This window comes from Pistacia vera, unplaced genomic scaffold, assembly GCF_008641045.1.
Source record: "Pistacia vera cultivar Batoury unplaced genomic scaffold, PisVer_v2 Contig218, whole genome shotgun sequence".
Taxonomy (NCBI): domain Eukaryota; kingdom Viridiplantae; phylum Streptophyta; class Magnoliopsida; order Sapindales; family Anacardiaceae; genus Pistacia; species Pistacia vera.
In genome coordinates, this window is record NW_022196022.1 from 972,229 (window position 1) to 990,766 (window position 18,538).

The following is an 18,538-nucleotide window of genomic DNA, read 5'->3' on the forward strand; positions in this document are numbered from 1 at the left end:
AGAATTATTTGGAATCATAATCTGTATTAAGAATTCTTATATTGTATATTTTATTCACAAGATAAAACAAAAGAAACGAATTAAATATGGTTGATATTTCAAAAAAAAAAAAAAAAAAAAAAAAAGTGATGAAAATGCTTAGATTTAGGCTATTTTGATTAAATAAAACAAAGGGGTTTTAATGTTAAAATATAGAGTAGAAGAAGGATATAATTAAAATTCTTCCAAGCCTAGTGGGGGCTCATGCCCCCATGCACCCCTTAATGGCTTCGTCCTAGCTAAGGTTGAAATCAAGTCGAGTCAAGTCGAGTATTTGACTACTCGAACTCGACTTAATTGCTACAGTATTGAATTCGAGTCTGATCAAGCTTGAGGAATCGAGTTCAAACTCAAATTCGATATTTGAAATTAGAAATCAAGTTCGAATTTGAGCTTGTATAATCGAGCTTTTTGAGATAAGTTATATAGTGATTGAACTCGACTCAAATTAGTATTTGAGCTCAAGCTTGAGCTTGAGCTGCTCGGCTTGGTTTTCACCCCTAGTTGTAGTTATCAATAATATTTTGGTCCTTGTCATTAGCAAAGCTGAGGGATAATATTGTTACTTAAACCAAACCTGAAGGACCAAAATTTGTTGAAAAAATCATATTGAACTGAAGTTATCTAGACCAAATCCTAGGGATGAAATTTGTTATTATCCCAAATAAATTAAGTTGGAGTTGCAAGGCCCATAGCCTTGAGTCTTGACATAAGGCGAAGAAAAAAGGAGATCCGTGGCCCCGCGGTTTGCGCCTCGATTGGTAATAAAGTAGTTAGTGTCGAGAGTCGAGACGTCTCCAAACACGATTTGGATACTTCCAGTAGAGTCGCTGGTTTTTTATGCTGTCCAGTCGAGTGCAGCATAACAAATACTCCACATATTTCTAGTTTCCTTTTTTGCTAATGATATTTCAACTAGGTTTACGGTTTCTGGATTGTGAATTGATTTTCATCCTCTTAGAAAGAAAGCTCACCTGTCCTGTCATTCAATCCAAATGTGTCTAGACGAATTGATTGAACTCTGAAAAGACATGCAACCTCTTTAATCTCATTTCATAAACGATAAAATAAAATTAATAAATAAAACTTGAAAGCCCCAACTCATATTTTTTTCTGTTTCCATCAACTTTCTTATAGCTTTTATAATTCTGCTTTTTTTCAATAAAATGACCGTGATATTGAAGATGAAATGTTTTGTTTGAATTCATTTAGGATCAAACTTCCCACGTAATAGCACAGGGAATGCCATAAAGTGAAGGTGGTTTTGTTAAATGCTGAGATACATGTGATGTGAGCTCAGTCATGGCTTGTCTCTGCTTGGGGTTTCGGAAAAGCTCTTTCATTTTCCTTTAAATCATCATTACCCACCAACAAAACACCTCCTTTTTAACCAATGAATAACTATTTCAAGCTTTAATTATGTATTTAAAGTTGTTTGAGTTTTAAAGTCTAAAAGGAAAAAAGAAGTGTTCTTTTCCACGTTGAACGATTGTTGCTTGGAAACTGTTGTGTCCTTCACGTTCAACAGAAAACCAGTACACTTAATCTTCAACTTTTTCTATTTCTCTTTCTAGCTTTAATGGCAGCTCCTAACTCATCAACAACACAGACCCCTCTTATACAAACAGAGACGCCACCCCTACAACAAGAAGATGTGGAAGTAAACGACACCCAACTCTCCAAATCTCTGGATCGTTTAGAGACCTTTCTCAGAATCTTTGGATTTTGCCAGTACTCTTTTTTACGCTTTAGTCTTTCGTGGTTTTGTTTTCTTCTTCTGTGTGTTGCTCTTCCCCTTTTCATAATCCAATTATCTTACTGTTCAAACTGTGAAAAGTATGAGGTTAAAAACTTTGAGCTTGAGATTCTCATCTCCCAGTCTCTTGTTGCTGCCATTTCTCTTCTCTGTGTTTCTCACAATCTCCGCAAGTATGGTGTCCGTAAGTTTCTCTTCGTGGACGGCCAACACGGTCACCTCGCCGAGTTTCGTCGAGAGTATATACAGAAGATTCATGTGAGTAATACCCAACTTTTTTTCTTTTCAGTTCTTTCAGAAACTTTTTCATTGAAGAATGGTTTTTTTTTTTTTTTTTTTTTTTTTTTTTTTTTTTTTTTTATCACTAATTTTGTGGTTGGAATCTCACATTAAATTCGAAATAGCGGGATTTAGAAACAGTATCAAATTTGTAGGTCGTTTTGTTCCTCAAGAATAGAGCTCAAAAATCAGTTCTGGTAGGGAAGAAATGCAATTGATACCTAAAGCTAATATTTTGAAATATGAACTAAATAGTATTGGTTTCAAACTCAATTATGCACTTGATTTGATCAATTGATGTGAAGCTTCAACTCTTCCCCAAGGAATGCGTAAATTTCTAGTATAATATTAATAAGTACATCTTTGTTGCTTGAGATCACAGGTTCAAGCTTTTTGGTTAGGGGTCGGTCGGTCTTTCTTGTGCACTTAAGTTTTGGTATATGATCAGATCATTGATTCAAGTGTTCTCTTTGTTCAGGGTTTCTTCAAATTGTTGGGCGTTTGGATTTTACCTTGTTTTCTTTTGAAGGCTGCCCGTGAGGTTATACATATTGTCTATGCGCATCAATCGTGGTGGCAATCTGTTGGTATAGTAGTTGCCTTGCTTGTATCATGGACTTACTCGACCATTATCTATCTATCTGGCAGTCTCCTGTTCCATTTGGTGTGCAATTTGCAAGTGATTCACTTTGAAAATTATGGCAAACTTTTAGAAAGAGATCTTGACGTTTCAGTGTATATCGAGGAACATGTAAGGTTAAAGCATCATTTATCTAAGATAAGCCACAGGTTTCGAATATATCTGCTTCTTGAGTTCTTGGTTGTGACAGCAACTCAATTTATGTCGCTACTGGAAACCACAGGGAACTATGGGATCATCAATTTCATTAATGGCGGTGATTTTGCAGTAAGTGCAAAAAAATATGTTCCTTCTTTATTCAGTTTATGCGAGTCAATAATATATTAAACTTGTATGTTGCCATAATTTTTGTTTCATACGTCAGCTGAACTGCTTTTTTACCTTATGTTAAGACGATCCTGTGAGGCCCATCATCACCTCAAAGATTTTCACATTCACTTTCTTCACTTTGGTTTTGGTAGGTCGCCTGTATTGTTGAGCTTGTTGGGATGGTAATTTGCCTTCATGCAGCTGCTAAGATCTCACATAGAGCGCAGGGTCTTGGATCAGTTGCTAGCAGATGGCATGCTTCAATCACATGCAGCTCTAACGGTGCCTCTCAATTGGGAATCAATAGTAATGTTGGAAGCTTGGAGGCTGCAAATCCTTCATCCTCAATACCTATTAGCTACTCTGAAAGTGATTTGGAGTCGGGTGACTATGTGCCAATGGCCACAAATACTCAGTTGGCATCTTATATGACCATGTATCACAAGAGACAGGCCTTTGGTATGTGTATCTATGAAACATTAATTCCTTATTTTTATACGTCTATTAGTAGTTAATATATCAAATGTCACTTATCCAGCTAGTCAGTATAAACTTTCGCCTAGTTTATGCTAAGATATAAGAAATTCTTAAATTGTCATTCTGCTCAATCTAAGGCATTAGTTTCTTATAGGCCAGCAAGTCTTTAGATCAAACTATCTTGGTTCTTTGTCAGTCAGAAAACTTATTCAGTCCGTAAAACTTAAAAGGCTATTACTTGAGTTAGGCACCATAGACACTGAGAATAGCATCGGGAAGATTTGATTTTTCTCTCTTGGGCATTGCCATGGTAGCAACAACCAATTCAGCAGCCAAACTGTGGCCATGGGCTACCTCCAGATTTAACGATGCTGTAAAGCAAGGTTTTACCATTAAAGTGAAGTAGGAAAAACTAAACCTGTAAGAAGATTTAACAGTGTCATATATTCTTGCCCAAGGGACGTTAATCTGGTTCAATGACAGTCTGCACTGTTTTACCTAGTTTGATTAAGTAGGGAAAGCTTGTTAATTCTATAATTGTATTGGTTGGAGTTGGCATGCATTTGACTAGCCAAACAGGTCAATCAGAAAAGAAACTTCATCTTTGTGATGTTTGGTTGACACTGAAGCCGGGATTCTAAAATTATAGATATATCTCCTCGAAGGTTCCTGCAATGTCCTTTCTGGAGAACAGAAAAAGGTCCCCAATTTTATCAATCTGTGTATCAGCTCCCCTAGTTATATAGTAATTCTGTCTGGTCCTCTATTTTTTGTAATTATATATGATGTTTACTTGAGCCGTTTTTGCCCTGCAGTTACATATTTGCAATCTAATTCAGGTGGAGCCACTATCTTCGGATGGACTATTGATCGAGCTCTTATCAATACAATTTTCTTCATTGAACTCACTGTGGTTCTTTTTGTGCTTGGGAAGACCATTACTTTCACTACAAAATGACATTCATAGCAAGATCTCTTTGGCAACTCACGTTTCTATCCACCGAGTTTTTTGGTTACGGTTATGGGTGGAAATGGCGTCTGCTTAACTGATATTATTACTTGAGAGGACACTTCATTTGCTTCAGATAATGAGTAGCCATGTATAACATCATTTGGTACTTATAAATGACTAATACAAAGCCTGTACCAATATAAAGACTAATACAGAGCGTCTGCACCAATATAAAGTATAATGACGAAGATGTGTGTTTAATGAAAATGTACTTGTCCGAATACAGTACATAGGATGTTCAAATTTCATTATTAAGTAATTTTAATGACTTTCTGTAGCACATAGATATAGTTAACGGGGAATAGATAGATATTTCATTTACATTAACTTGGTAATGTTTATTGATTCTCTGAGAAAAATTCACAGGAAAGACAATTTTCAATTAGGCAGCAACCCAGAAGCAGTTTCTCGCTTGTTTAGAAAGGAAAAGGGAAATGAAATTGCAGATACAAAACTAATCCTTATTAACACTCATAAGATGATGCATTTGAAACTAAAGCCAGGGGCAGTGATTAAAAAAGATTGAAGTAAGCATCTGAATAAGAAAAACTTTTCTTTTTTTCCTTTTTCGTTTACTCCATGCTGGAAGTAACAATTACATTTCTATCTACAATGAGGATTAGTAAAACGTCAGTGGATAACTCATTAGTTAATCCCAAACGTAGACTTCAACTAACACCACTCCCTCTTGGCTCCTAATCAATCAAAGCTTCAATAGAATTGGGTTCACATCGATGCCTTAATAAAGTCGCTTCATGAATGGTACATGATGCAAGTAGTCGTGCTGACTGTCACTACATTTTCCTAGTCCGGACTCTCTTCTCTTCTTCTGCATTCCTTCTAAATGCCTTAGAACCAAGTTAACAAAATTTGAGACACAAACTACCAAGAGAAAAGAAACCAAAACTGCCGGAAATTTTCTTAGGTTGTATGCTACGTCTAGTTATCTCATTAGCTAGACAGCTACCTGTTCCAAGTATGCTGTGGGGAGAAGGTATGATTGAACTTGGGAAGAGGATCCTCACGAAACCAATCGTGATTGAGGGCATCATCAACTGTTATCCGCTGCATGAACAAGAAAATATTTGTTAACAGGGGTATTGAGCATGCAATTTATAACATAAAGATATAACCAAAATCATATTTGGAATTGCATATTAACAGAAAATTACCTGATCAGGAGCGTAAGTCAGAAGTCTATTTAACAAGTCAAATCCTGATTCCGAAAGAACCGGAGATCCTATGAAAGATGTGGCAGGAAACCTTCTTCGCAACAGATTATACCTGGGACAAAATGAAAAAGATGATCATTTGAAAAATTACACAACTGTGCCTATGCACAGTTAACTTCAAGAATTGCAAAAAGAGACCATATCCTAGAATAGTCTATATGCATAAAAACTTGACCAAAAAAAGATAGCATAAAAAGATGCTTACGGTTGGTTAACAAATTTTGCTTTGGCTCGTCCCGGTAGTTCAGACAATCCAGGCCAATCTTTCTCAGTTGGCGTGCCAAGGGTTTTGAATATCTGCAATTATTTTCAAACATTCATCACTGAGAAGGCCAACACATAAAATGAAATAAATATATAAATTAAAAAAATAAAAAGAGGAATAATGTCAATGAGAAATAACTACCTTGTCAATCTGGTCAGCTTCACTTGTCCCACTGAATAGTGGTTTCTTGGCTAGCATTTCAGCCATTATACAACCCACCGACCACATGTCAACTGCTGTGGAATACTTCTTTGCTCCTAGCAGAAGTTCAGGAGCCCTGTAACATACAGTATCACAGAACTAAATGAGATTACCATAACTAGTTTATGCTACTAATCTTTTTGGCAAGGAAAAAAGAAGTATATTCTACATATAAACAAGGCCTATGATAACGATCAGGTGCTTTAAAGTTTAAACCACGATACTAGATAGATCATTTAGTAACCCTGAAAAGACAGAGTTGATTTATTAGTTAAGAAGTGCGTCTTATTATTATTATAATACTTTTAATGATCTACAGAAGAAATGAAATGCATCTTTACCTGTACCATAGAGTAACCACCATTGATGTATATGGCTTAAGTGGGCTTCCATACTGGCGTGACATGCCAAAGTCGCAAATTTTTAACTCACCACGATTGTTCAAAAGAAGATTTGATGTTTTCAAATCCCTGTGAAGAACCCAATTGTCATGCAGATACTTAACACCCTCCAAAAGCTGTAGCATCAAGCATTTGACATCACTAGTACTAAAACGAAACTTCATTGACTCCATTAGCCCCTTGAGGTCATATTCCATGTACTCCATAACCATGAAAACACTATCAAAGTCATCCATAACAACTTCCTTAACCCTAACAACTGAAGGATGATTAAAAGACAAGAGAATGTTAATTTCCCTCAAAGATGAAGTAGGAAAACCATATTCTAAATAATCTTCTTTCCTACCGACATTCATCTTCACCTTCTTCAATGCCACAATTTCTCCCGTCTTCTTATCCCTGGCTCTATACACAACGCCGTAAGTGCCCTCGTTTACTTTGTTGAGATACTCATATTCAAGCACATGCCTACAACTCTGAAGCATGTTACTACTTCTTTGTCCAGAAATGGCAGGCTCCTCGACAGCAATATCCTCTTCAGCTGTATTATCAACATCCAAGACATCATCAACCTCCAACTCATTATCAGAATATTCATCTTTGGAAGAACGTTCCCCATCTATAATATCAGATTCGGACAATCTGGCCCCATCTTCAGAGTTTTCTCTACAGAACTCCCCACTCTCAGGAGTAGACCTCTTTGAAAGCTGTTCCCCCTTAACAGGTGCATCTTCACCATCAGATAGAGATATATCCTCCAAATCACTGTCAGAAGCCCAGCGTGATGTTGATGTATTCTGCATTTGAACAAACTCTTCCACCTCTGACTGAACCTGGTCATCAACCACAATATCTTGAGGCAATGAAGGAGACAATTCCCCTGGCGACTCAGACACAGTAGCCACCACTGAACCACCATCAGAAAAAGACTTCTCTGAAAAGAAGTCCAGCCCTTTAACTTTATTTTCCAATGCAGGGCTTTTCGCAACACCCCCATCAGAAACAACATTCGGCACCTCACTAACCAAGCGCACAGAAGATTTCAGAGATAGTAAAGCAGTACGCGTAGGTGCAAATCTTTTCTTAGAAGAAATTTCCACTTTCTTTTCATCCAAGTCCCATATGATGGGTGAAAACTTCCTTTTCTTCGCAGAAGGCAACAGAATCCCATCATCACATTTTGACACTTCACCATTCTTACAACCGTGTGCATCGTCAAACCTGGCTTCAACCCGTTTCGGACCAGAATTGTGCCCATTTGACAAATATCGGTACCCATGTTTATATTTGTCATCAACCCAATCTCGGATCACTTTGGCATCACCAGTACCGTTTCTGTAATGAACAACTTCTTTTTTGGAGTAACCATCATAATAATCCTCTCTTCTCTTCGAAACATTGGTACGCCCTGCCGCCATATTATTAACACCACAACTCTTCTCAATCAAAAATCAAACTCAAGAAATAATAGTACCAAAAAAAAAAAAAAAAAAAAACAGTTCCAAACCCTCAGAGATTCAATAATAAAGGGTGTCCCAAATTCTTAAAACAGAGTATACAATATCCCCAATTTTTCTAGTACAAAAACCCAATCAAGTATAACAACAAAAAGATGTATAGCCAGAACAGAAATCAATTATAGAAATCAAAGAAAGATGATTACGATGAATCAAGACAAAAATTGAAATTGAGTAATGAATCAGAGCAGAATCAAAACCCTAGAACTTCAATTTGGTGCTTACTTCTGTCTCTCCTTCGAAATTCACAGGTAATTAAAGATCTTACCAGTGAGCGAAAGAGAAGAGACAACGAATTCGAATTCGAACTCGAAACCGACCCGAAGCTGCTTTGCCTACGGACCACGCGTATTCCTTCTGCGTTTGTGTTTGTGTTTGTGTTTGTGCTTGGTGGATCTGTTCAGAATCTTTTATACACGCGTTTTTTTAAGTCGGTTTAAATTAACGGTCCAGATTAGTTTCTGATTACCATGTACTTATGGTATTTATATTTCTAGTCCTCTGACGGCCTTTTAAGATAACAGAAACATGGCAATTTCCTTTATTATTGTAAGAAACAAAGAAACGGAAAATAAAAAATAGGAGTGGTAATTTCCTTTAATATAAGTTACTCCTTATATTAATTAATTAACTAATTATATTTTTGTTTTGCATTTCTAAATACGAAGCCGTTATTCAGTTGGATATTCTTAATTCAATAATACTATACTTATAAAGAAATTTTACAAAGATTTTTATACAAAGTGAGATGGCAAAAAATGAATGAAAGAGTGAAACAAAAAGTCAAACTCATTAAATTCACTATTCCATTCATTTTTTGCCACATCATTTTGTATGAAGATCTTTGTAAAATTTCTTTGTAAGTGTAGTATTACTCTTCTTAATTTACTTTCTTAATCCAACTTTTCTAAATATAAATCAAGCTCCTCAACCATTTGGATTTTGATATTGTATATAACTTATAAAACAATCGGTAATACTATACTTAAAACTCAATCTTTTTAACTTCCTCTTACAACCTCGATGTGACAGATCGTAATTGATCAACTCGTAATAAGTATCGTCTACCTAATTATAAATTGTCACGTTGAAGTTATAAGAGAAAGTTTGTATGATTGAGTTGTGAACTAATCTTTATTGATAAAACAACGTAACATTACTTTGGACCGTATTGTAAAAGAGGAGCTTATCAAAATTGTTGGTTAGAAATATCATATAAAAAAATTAATAAAAGGATGATCTAAAGTAAAACTTTAATAAATAAAAAGAATTTATTAAAAAGCTTGACTTCTAGTTTCTCCAATTTGATTAACGCAATTATTAATATCATAGTCACTATAAAATAAGCTATAAGAAGAGAGAAGATAATTGAGGGGAAATAGAACCAATGTTTTTCTTATTCTAAAGTTGAGTGTACATCATCTTTCATAATGCATCTATTTATAGTCTCAAGATTATGAAATATTATAAATGAAATTAAAAACTAATAAAATGCTTTGAAGTTGTAGAACTTGAAAGGTTTAAGAGTTAGAGAAGATGAAAGATTAGGAAGTTATAGAATTGCAAGGGACATCCACATTTATTCATAACACTCCCCCTTGGATGTCCATTACACAAAGAATATGTCTCGTTAAAACCTTACTAGGAAAAAACCCAATAAACCTAGTGAAGGAAAAAGAGTACATTATTCTTGTGTAATATATGAATTTAGAAATTGTCTCATTAAAAATCTTACCAGGAAAACCCAATGGAATAAAACCTTGGTCAAGAGAAAAAGAGTACAGTGCGTATTTACTCCCCCTCATGATGATATCACTTAAGATTTTTGTACCGACGCATTCCAATATTGTATACCAACTTTTCAAATGTTGCCGTCGGTAAAGTTTTAGTGAATAAGTCTACCAGATTATCACATGAGCGAATCTGTTTAACTTCAATATTGTCATTCTTTTGAAGATCATGAGTGAAGAAGAATTTTGGTGATATATGTTTTTTCCTATCACCTTTGATATAACCTCCCTTTAACTGAGCTATGCATGCAGTATTATCTTCATATAATATTATAAGAACTTCTTTGTTGTAATCAATGCTACATGATTCTTGAATATGTTGGGTTATTGATCTGAGCCAAACACATTCTCGGCTTGCTTCATGGATAGCTATTATCTCAGTATGGTTTGAAGAAGTAGCAGCTATAGTTTGTTTTGTAGAACGCCATGAAATAGCCGTACCTCTATATGTGAACAAATAGCCTGTTTGAGATCTAGCTTTATGTGGGTCAGATAAATATCTTGCATCTACATAACCAATTAATTGAGGTGTAGATTCATTTGAATAAAATAAACTCATATCTATTGTTCCTTGAAGACATCAGAATATATGCTTAATTTTGTTCCAATGTCTTCATGTCGGAGCACAACTATATCTTGCTAACAAATTTACTGAAAATGATATATCTAGTCGTGTATTGTTAGCAAGATATATTAATGCACCTATTGCACTTAGGTATGGTATTTCAGGACCAAGTACCTCTTTTTTATCTTTTGCCGACCGAAAAGGATCTTTGTTCACATCAAGTGATCTTACAACCATTGGCGTACTCAGTGGATGTGCTTTATCCATATAAAATTGTTTTAATATTTTCTCAGTATGATTTGATTGGTGCACAAAAATTCCACTCGTTAAGTGCTCAATTTGCAAACCGAGACAAAATTTTGTTTTTCCAAGGTCTTTTCATCTCAAATTCCATTTTTAAATAATATGTTGTCCTTTGAATCTCTTCAAGAGTTCCAATAATATTCAAGTCATCAACATACACAGCAATTATAACAAATTCAGATCCAGATCTTTTTATGAAAACACATGGGCAAATAGGGTCATTTTTATAACCGTTTTTCAACAAATATTTACTAAGACGGTTATACCACATATGACCTGATTGCTTTAATCCATATAATGATTTATGCAATTTAATTGAATAAAATTCTCGAGAATTTGAGTTGCACACTTCATGCATTTTAAATCCTTCAAGGATTTTCATATATATGTCGTTATCAAGTGATCCATATAAATAGGCTGTAACTACATCCATTAGATGCATATCAAGGGTTTTATTTATTGCCAGACTAATAAGAAATCGAAATGTTATTGCATCCATCACTAGAGAATATGTTTCTTGATAATCAATGTCAGGTCTTTGCAAAAACCCTTTTGCTACAAGTCGTGTTTTATATCTTACGACTTCATTTTTCTCATTTCGTTTTCGCACAAATATCCATTTGTACCCCACCGGTATTACATCTTTAGGTGTTCATACTATAGGTCCAAAAACTCCACGTTTTTCTAATGAATTCAGTTCTGCCTTGATTGTGTCTTTCCATTTTGGCCAATCTTCTCTCTGTCTATATTCTTCAACAAATTTAGGTTCAAGATCCTCATTATTATTTACAATATCAACTGTTATATTGTATGCAAAAATGTTGTCGACAATTATTTCTTTTCGATTCCATATTTTTCTTGTAGAGACATAATTTATTGAGATCTCTTCATTCTTGCTAGTTTCAGATATCTAAACTTTTTCTGGAGTTTCATGATTAAATATGTCTCTATTCTCTTCATGAGAACTTGCCTCTTTGATGTAAACATCTTGGTCATTTGCTACTCTTTTCTTTCGAGATTTTTATCTTTGGAACCAATTGGTCTACCACGCTTTAAACGTGCCTTAGATTCATTTGCTACAAGTAATTGTCTTTCAGGGACATCAATTCGAATTGGAGCATTTGCAGCTGGTATGTGAGATTTAGTCACTCTTTTTAAATTAGTGAATGCATCTAGCAACTGATTTGCTACATTTTGTAAATGAATTATCTTTTGAACTTCTTGTTCACATTGTTTAGAACGGGGATCAAGATAAGATAATGATGACATTTTCCAGGTAATTTCCTTTTCCAATTGCCTATTCTCTCCCCCTAATGCTGGGAATTTTATTTCATCAAAATAATGACAATCGGCAAATCGTGTCGTAAATAAATCTTCTGTTAATGGTTCTAAACATTTAATTATAGAAGGAGATTCATATCCAGCATATATTCTCAATCTTCTTTGGGACCCATTTTAGTGCGTTGTGGTGGAGCAATTGGAACATATATCACACATCCAAATATTCTTAAATGGGAAATATTTGACTCTTGACCAAAAGCCAATTGTAAATGGGAGAATTTGTGATAACTTGTTAGCCTAATGTGTACAAGTGTTGTTGCATGTAAAATAGCATGTCCCCAAGCAAAACTTGGGAGCTTTGTTCTCATAAGTAATAGTCTAGCAATCAATTGGAGGCGTTTAATAAATGACTCTGCTAGACCATTCTGTGTATGAACATGGGCAACAGGCTTTTCAATCATTATTCTGATTGACATACAATAATCATTAAAAGCCTGAGACATAAATTCACCAGCATTATCAAGACGTATTGTCTTAATTGTATAATTTGGAAATTGTGCTCACAATCGAATTATTTGGGCAAGTAATCTTGCAAATGCCAAGTTGCGAGTAGATAATAAACACACATGGGACCATCTTGTAGATGCATCTACTAATACCATAAAATATCTAAATGGTCCACATGGTGGATGAATAGGCCCACATATATCACATTGAATTCATTCTAAAAAAGTAGGTGATTCAATCCCAATTTTAGCTGGTGATGGTCTAATAATTAATTTACCTTGAGAATAAGCAGCCAAGAGAATTCATTAGATTGAAAAATATTCTAGTTTTTCAATGGATGTCCATGTGAATTCTCAATGATTCTTCGCATCATTATTGAACCAGGATGGCCTAACCGATCATGCCAAATAATAAAAGTATTAGGATTAGTAAACTTCTAGTTTACTATAACATGTGTTTCAAATACACTGATGTTTGTGTAGTATAATCCAGAAGAAAAAACAAGTAATTTTTCCAACACACATTTCTTGCCTGCAATTATTCTTGTAATATAAATATATTCAATATTTACTTCATTTGTTGTCTCAGTATGATATCCATTACAGCGAATATCTTTAAAAATTAATAAGTTTCTTTTAGACTTGGAAGAAAATAATGCATCTTTTATAATAAACTGTGTTCCTTTGGGCAATAATATATTAGCTCTTCCAGAGCCTTCAATTAATCTTGTACAACCAGATGTTGTATTTATGTTAGCTTCACACATTATCAAAGAAGAAAAATATTTTATTTCTTTAAGTATAGTGTGTGTTGTAGCACTGTCTGCGAGACAAAGATCTTCATCATCAATCTTGGATCCAATCATAGACTTGGGAATGTTCATTTTTCTTTATTAAAAAACAAATTACATAGTAAGGCATATTACAAAGCCAACAAAACAAAATAATTTATCTAAAATTAAAAATCACACTCAAACATATTTAAAGTAAAACACTCATTAAAAGCAAAACACTCAACTTAAACATATTAAAAGTAAAACACTCACAAAAACATAACTTTAATAATTTTGATCATTCCCATCCTCGATTAAATGATCAATTCTCCCTTCAGGATTTTCGAAGAAATCTGCAACATCCAGATGTGTTATATCATCAGGTCCATGATCAAAATTATCATCTTGTTAAGCAAAATTTGCTTCTCTATTTTCATTTTGGTAAGCAAAATTTGCTTTCGTATTTGTCTCGTTTTCTTTCAACAATGCTTGATAAAGTTCAACAAGATGTTTAGGTGCACAACAGGTACGTGACCAATGTCCTTTCATGCCACATCGATAGCACAAATTTTCTGTATTTTTCAAATTTTTATGTTGTCCACTTTTGCCCTTTTCCTTTTTCTCTTCATCATTATTCCACTTCTAGTAGCTTTTATAATTAGAAGAGTTATAGTTATAACGGTTGTGATTATTACGACTTTGACCAAGTCCACGGCCACGGCCACGACCACGACCACAACCACGGCCATGACCTCACCCATGCCCATGATTATTAGATATTGTCACATTCACTTTAGGGAATGGAGTATAACCTGTTGGGCGAGCTTCATAATTTTTCATTAATAGCTCATTATTTTGTTCAGCCACAAGAAGGCATGAAATTAGTTCAGAATATTTTTGAAAACCCTTTTCTCTATAATGCTACTGCAGGAGCACATTTGATGCATGAAAAGTAGCTAATGTTTTCTCTAACATATCTTCATCAGTAATATTTTCACCGCACAATTTCAATTGAGAATTAATTCTGAATACTGCATAGTTATATTCAATTACTGATTTAAAATCTTGTAAATGTAAATGTATCCAATCATAACGAGCTCTAGGAAGAATCACAGTTTTCTGGTGGTCATACCTTTCCTTCAAATTTTCCCAAAGAGTAAGTGGATCTTTTACTATAAGGTATTCAGTTTTCAATCCTTCGTAGAGATGATGTTCAAGGAAAATCATGGCTTTAGCCTTATCTTGATTGGATGATTCATTTCCTTCTTTGATGGTGTCACCATTCACCAAGATCCATAACATCTAAGTGAATTTCAGCATCAAGAATCCATGACAAATAATTCTTGCCCATAATATCTAGAGCCACAAATTCAAGTTTTGTAAGATTTGTCATGACGAAAACTATAAAAAAAATATTTAATAAATTAGACAATCTCTAATAAAATGAAAATATTACTACAAATAAGTGTTTAGAATAACAATAATGCACATACAATTTATTACAATTATAGAGAATTTAATAATTTGAAAACACAAATCATAAAAGCAAATATTTACAAATATATGTATGTCTTTTCATATTAATCAAATTATAAATCTATCACTATACAATGTTTTGTTTGTAATGAAATCAAAACGTTCCAAATTAAAACACTTTCATATATTTTATACTATAAAAATGGTTAACCATTCCAACATACTTATAAGGCATATTGAGATACAAGCAAAATTGAATTTACTTACTTGGCAAATGGAAAACTTCAACTCCAAATTTCATAAGAGACAAAAGTTGAAACTTGATTAGAATTCTTTTTTTCTTTGACAAGTTGATATGGTTAGAGATTCGTACTGATAACGTATAAAATAAGCTACAAGAAGAGAGAAGATAATTGAGGGGAAATAGATCAAATGGTTTTCTTATTTCAAAATTGAGTGTACATTATCTTTTATAATACATCTATTTATAATCTCAAGATTATGAAATATTATAAATGAAATTAAAAGTTAATAAAATATTTTGAAGTTGTAGAACTTGAAAGGTTTAAGAGTTAGAGAAGATGAAAGATTAGAAAGTTATAGAATTACAAGAGACATCCACATTTATTCATAACAGTCACCAATTTTTATAACATTAATTATTTGTGACTCAAGTTATTGTTTTCCTGGTACAAAATTCAATTGTTCGTCCTCAAGTTTCAAAGCCCACACCAGCAACTCAGAAACAAGATGGCTTTGTGTTTGTAAGGTACAAAATATCATCCCTTACAATGGGTTCAGCCCACACTTCCACAAGCCTTCATGAATTAGAACATGATGATCTTGGTAACATCGACGAGCCAATACTGCCACGCATCAATAGCACCATTTGTTCCACAGTATCATAAGAAACTGCACTTCCCGAGGCAGGCACAAGCTTCAAAGCCACCCCTTTATCCGTTCTGTACCAAGGACTTAGTCACAGTTTATCATGTTACGCACATAAAGCCATAGAATCTCTAAACTTAGCCCATTCCGATAACGCTTTTTGTACCAATCCACTTGCCGCTCTTTCTCTTTATATTTCTAAAGTTCCTACACTTATCCTATTCAAATACAATACAACAGGAATAGTTTTATCAGAAAAGACGCAAGATGATGGGCTTTGGTTCAAACGGTTACCCCGCAACAATTGCAAAAAACATGAATGCATACAATGATGTTCCTCAGGGAGTGGAGATTAGAGGCCGATACGGTGAAGAGTTTGCAAGAATTCTCACCAAGGATGCTTTGCAGTTTGTTGCAGATTTGCACAGAGAATTCAGAAACCATATCAAGTATGCAATGGAGTGTCGCAAGGAGGCCAAAAGGAGGTATAATGAAGGGGCGTTGCCAGGGTTTGATCCCGCAACAAGGTATATAAGGGAAGGGGAGTGGACATGTGCGCCTGTTCCGCAGGCTGTTGCTGATCGGAGGGTGGAAATTACGGGCCCGGTGGAGAGGAAGATGATCATCAATGCACTCAACTCTGGAGCTAAAGTGTTCATGGTCAGTTCTACTTCTTTTATTAAGCCATTATTAATCTTCTAAGAAACGAAAACTAAGATTTTGTTGGTTTTTTCATAGGCTGATTTTGAAGATGCCCTCTCGCCCAGCTGGGAGAATCTTATTAGTGGGCATGTGAATTTAAAGGATGCTGTTGATGGGACAATAAGCTTCCATGACAAGGCCAGGAACAGAGTTTACAAGCTCAATGATAGGACAGCTAAGCTATTTGTCCGCCCACGAGGTTGGCATCTGCCTGAGGGGCACATCCTCATTGACGGAGAGCCTGCAACTGGTTGCCTGGTAGACTTTGGCCTATACTTTTACCACAACTATGCAGCCTTCCGACGAAACCAGGGTGAAGGATTTGGGCCTTTCTTCTATCTACCTAAGATGGAACATTCAAGGTAAGAGAGTTGACAGCACAAGCAAAAATCTATAAAGATAAAGAAACTCTTTAATATTCAACAATACCTGTATTTTTATTCTGAAAATAGAATGTGACAATTGAGGAGGTTGAGAACAAAGCCATGACTTAGTTCTACACAATTTCCATTTCAATTTTTCCCTCTTAAACACAAACACCTACACATCATGCTTTGAAATATTCTGTTGGTCAATAAGTTCAATACTATTGGCAGGGAAGCAAAAATATGGAACTCTGTATTTGAGAGGGCGGAGATGATGGCAGGAATAGAAAGAGGAAGCATCAGAGCCACTGTTCTGATCGAAACTCTTCCGGCTGTCTTCCAAATGGATGAAATCCTGTATGAGCTTAGGGATCATTCTGTTGGTTTGAATTGTGGACGATGGGATTATATCTTCAGCTATGTGAAGACATTCCAAGGTCACCCAAATCGTCTTCTACCAGACAGGGTCCAGGTTGGCATGGCTCAACACTTCATGAAAAGTTACTCCGATCTCCTCATCAGGACTTGCCATAGGCGCGGTGTTCACGCCATGGGCGGCATGGTAAATGAGTTCTTCTTCTTATTAACTTATTCTATCGTTTTTCATTCTTACTTATGACAAAGATCCAACATTTAATTTTAACAGGCAGCTCAGATTCCAATTAGAGATGATCCGGCGGCAAATGAGGCTGCATTGGATCTTGTTCGGAAGGACAAGCTAAGAGAGGTGAGGGCAGGGCACGATGGAACGTGGGCGGCGCATCCTGGACTGATCCCAGCCTGCATGGAACTATTCAACAACAACATGGGCAATGCCCCTAATCAGATACAAACCATGAAGCGAGAAGATGCAGTGAATATAACCGAAGAAGACCTCTTACAGAGGCCCAGAGGAGTTCGTACCCTGGAAGGTCTTCGCCTAAATACCCGGGTTGGAATCCAGTACTTGGCAGCATGGCTCACTGGATCAGGATCAGTACCTCTTTATAACCTCATGGAAGATGCAGCCACTGCTGAGATTAGCAGAGTTCAGAACTGGCAATGGCTGAAATATGAAGCGGAATTGGATGGAGACGGGCTTGGAGTAAAAGTGAGCCGTGATCTCTTTGGTAGAATTGTGGAAGAAGAGATGGCGAGGATTGAGAGGGAGGTGGGGAAAGAAAAGTTCAGGAAGGGAATGTACAAGGAGGCTTGTAAGATGTTTACTCGGCAATGCAAAGCAGCGACACTGGATGATTTTCTGACTCTGGATGCCTACAATCATATCGTCAGACATCATCCAAAGGGATCATCTAGACTCTAAATGAGTTTAACCCTTTTCAAATTCACAGTTTTTGTCTGTCTTGTGTTGCAATAACTGCCTGTTCTAAATAAGTTCTATCCTTATTTCATCATTTTCCTAGAAGAACTCCCGACTTATTTATAATCCACCATAGATATAAGCAGTATACTGAAACAAGACTTCTTTTCTAACTGAAATTTGATGAGAATCTAACAGGATTTTACGCAGCCAATTGGATAGGTTAATATCACGAACCATAACAACAAAGTCTAGATCAGAAACATAAGTCCTGCTAAAAAGAGCAAATTAATTTGCGAATATACGTTAAAATGAGACCAAACAAATTCTCCAAGCCCAGATAACCATTGTGAATTACAAGTAAAATCATCAAAAGACAACTGAAGAGACGATCATTTTCCGTTTCTTGGTAGTTTGAGTTATTTTCGTACTACAATATTAATAATGATGAACACTGAACA

At 35.3% G+C, this 18,538-nt stretch overlaps 3 protein-coding genes across 4 annotated transcripts; 2 read left to right on the forward strand and 1 right to left on the reverse strand.

Moving 5' to 3' along the window:
• Positions 1-1,485: 1,485 nt before the first annotated feature.
• Positions 1,486-4,700, forward strand: LOC116130226. Of its 2 annotated transcripts, none has more exons than XM_031415965.1 (4): positions 1,486-2,053; positions 2,553-2,981; positions 3,176-3,482; positions 4,340-4,700. In XM_031415965.1, the coding sequence occupies exons 1-4, from the start codon at positions 1,619-1,621 to the stop codon at positions 4,456-4,458; spliced, it is 1,290 nt and encodes a 429-aa protein (XP_031271825.1). In that variant the 5' UTR covers positions 1,486-1,618; the 3' UTR covers positions 4,459-4,700. The 2 variants fall into 2 exon arrangements, with proteins under 2 accessions (XP_031271825.1, XP_031271824.1); XM_031415964.1 differs by having other exon boundaries at positions 1,487-2,053; positions 4,316-4,700.
• A 291-nt stretch (positions 4,701-4,991) lies between these two features.
• On the reverse strand, positions 4,992-7,680 carry LOC116130225 (cyclin-dependent kinase G-2-like). Its single transcript, XM_031415963.1, has 6 exons — positions 6,552-7,680; positions 6,151-6,286; positions 5,950-6,041; positions 5,685-5,796; positions 5,480-5,577; positions 4,992-5,360 (listed from the first exon to the last, which is right to left on the reverse strand). The coding sequence occupies exons 1-6, from the start codon at positions 7,412-7,414 to the stop codon at positions 5,252-5,254; spliced, it is 1,410 nt and encodes a 469-aa protein (XP_031271823.1). The 5' UTR covers positions 7,415-7,680; the 3' UTR covers positions 4,992-5,251.
• Positions 7,681-15,977: 8,297 nt separating this feature from the next.
• LOC116130274 (malate synthase, glyoxysomal-like) lies at positions 15,978-18,135 on the forward strand. The gene is made up of 4 exons (XM_031416030.1): positions 15,978-16,370; positions 16,449-16,774; positions 17,009-17,339; positions 17,424-18,135. The coding sequence occupies exons 1-4, from the start codon at positions 15,978-15,980 to the stop codon at positions 18,078-18,080; spliced, it is 1,707 nt and encodes a 568-aa protein (XP_031271890.1). The 3' UTR covers positions 18,081-18,135.
• The last annotated feature ends 403 nt before the right edge of the window (positions 18,136-18,538 follow it).

What these genes read in the sequence shown, in the direction of transcription:
- LOC116130226 (XM_031415964.1), top strand. Translation starts at nt 1,619, where the DNA reads ATGGCAGCTCCTAACTCATCAACAACACAGACCCCTCTTATACAAACA. An exon ending in AGTATATACAGAAGATTCAT is followed by an intron (nt 2,054 to 2,552) that starts GTGAGTAATACC and finishes CTCTTTGTTCAG; the next exon opens with GGTTTCTTCAAATTGTTGGG. An exon ending in TCACAAGAGACAGGCCTTTG is followed by an intron (nt 3,483 to 4,315) that starts GTATGTGTATCT and finishes TTTGCCCTGCAG; the next exon opens with TTACATATTTGCAATCTAAT.
- LOC116130225 (XM_031415963.1), bottom strand. Translation starts at nt 7,414, where the DNA reads ATGCAGAATACATCAACATCACGCTGGGCTTCTGACAGTGATTTGGAG. An exon ending in GTGGTTACTCTATGGTACAG is followed by an intron (nt 6,287 to 6,551) that starts GTAAAGATGCAT and finishes TGTATGTTACAG; the next exon opens with GGCTCCTGAACTTCTGCTAG. An exon ending in CCACAGCATACTTGGAACAG is followed by an intron (nt 5,361 to 5,479) that starts GTAGCTGTCTAG and finishes CTTGGTTCTAAG; the next exon opens with GCATTTAGAAGGAATGCAGA.
- LOC116130274 (XM_031416030.1), top strand. Translation starts at nt 15,978, where the DNA reads ATGATGGGCTTTGGTTCAAACGGTTACCCCGCAACAATTGCAAAAAAC. An exon ending in CTGGAGCTAAAGTGTTCATG is followed by an intron (nt 16,371 to 16,448) that starts GTCAGTTCTACT and finishes GTTTTTTCATAG; the next exon opens with GCTGATTTTGAAGATGCCCT. An exon ending in CCTAAGATGGAACATTCAAG is followed by an intron (nt 16,775 to 17,008) that starts GTAAGAGAGTTG and finishes TACTATTGGCAG; the next exon opens with GGAAGCAAAAATATGGAACT.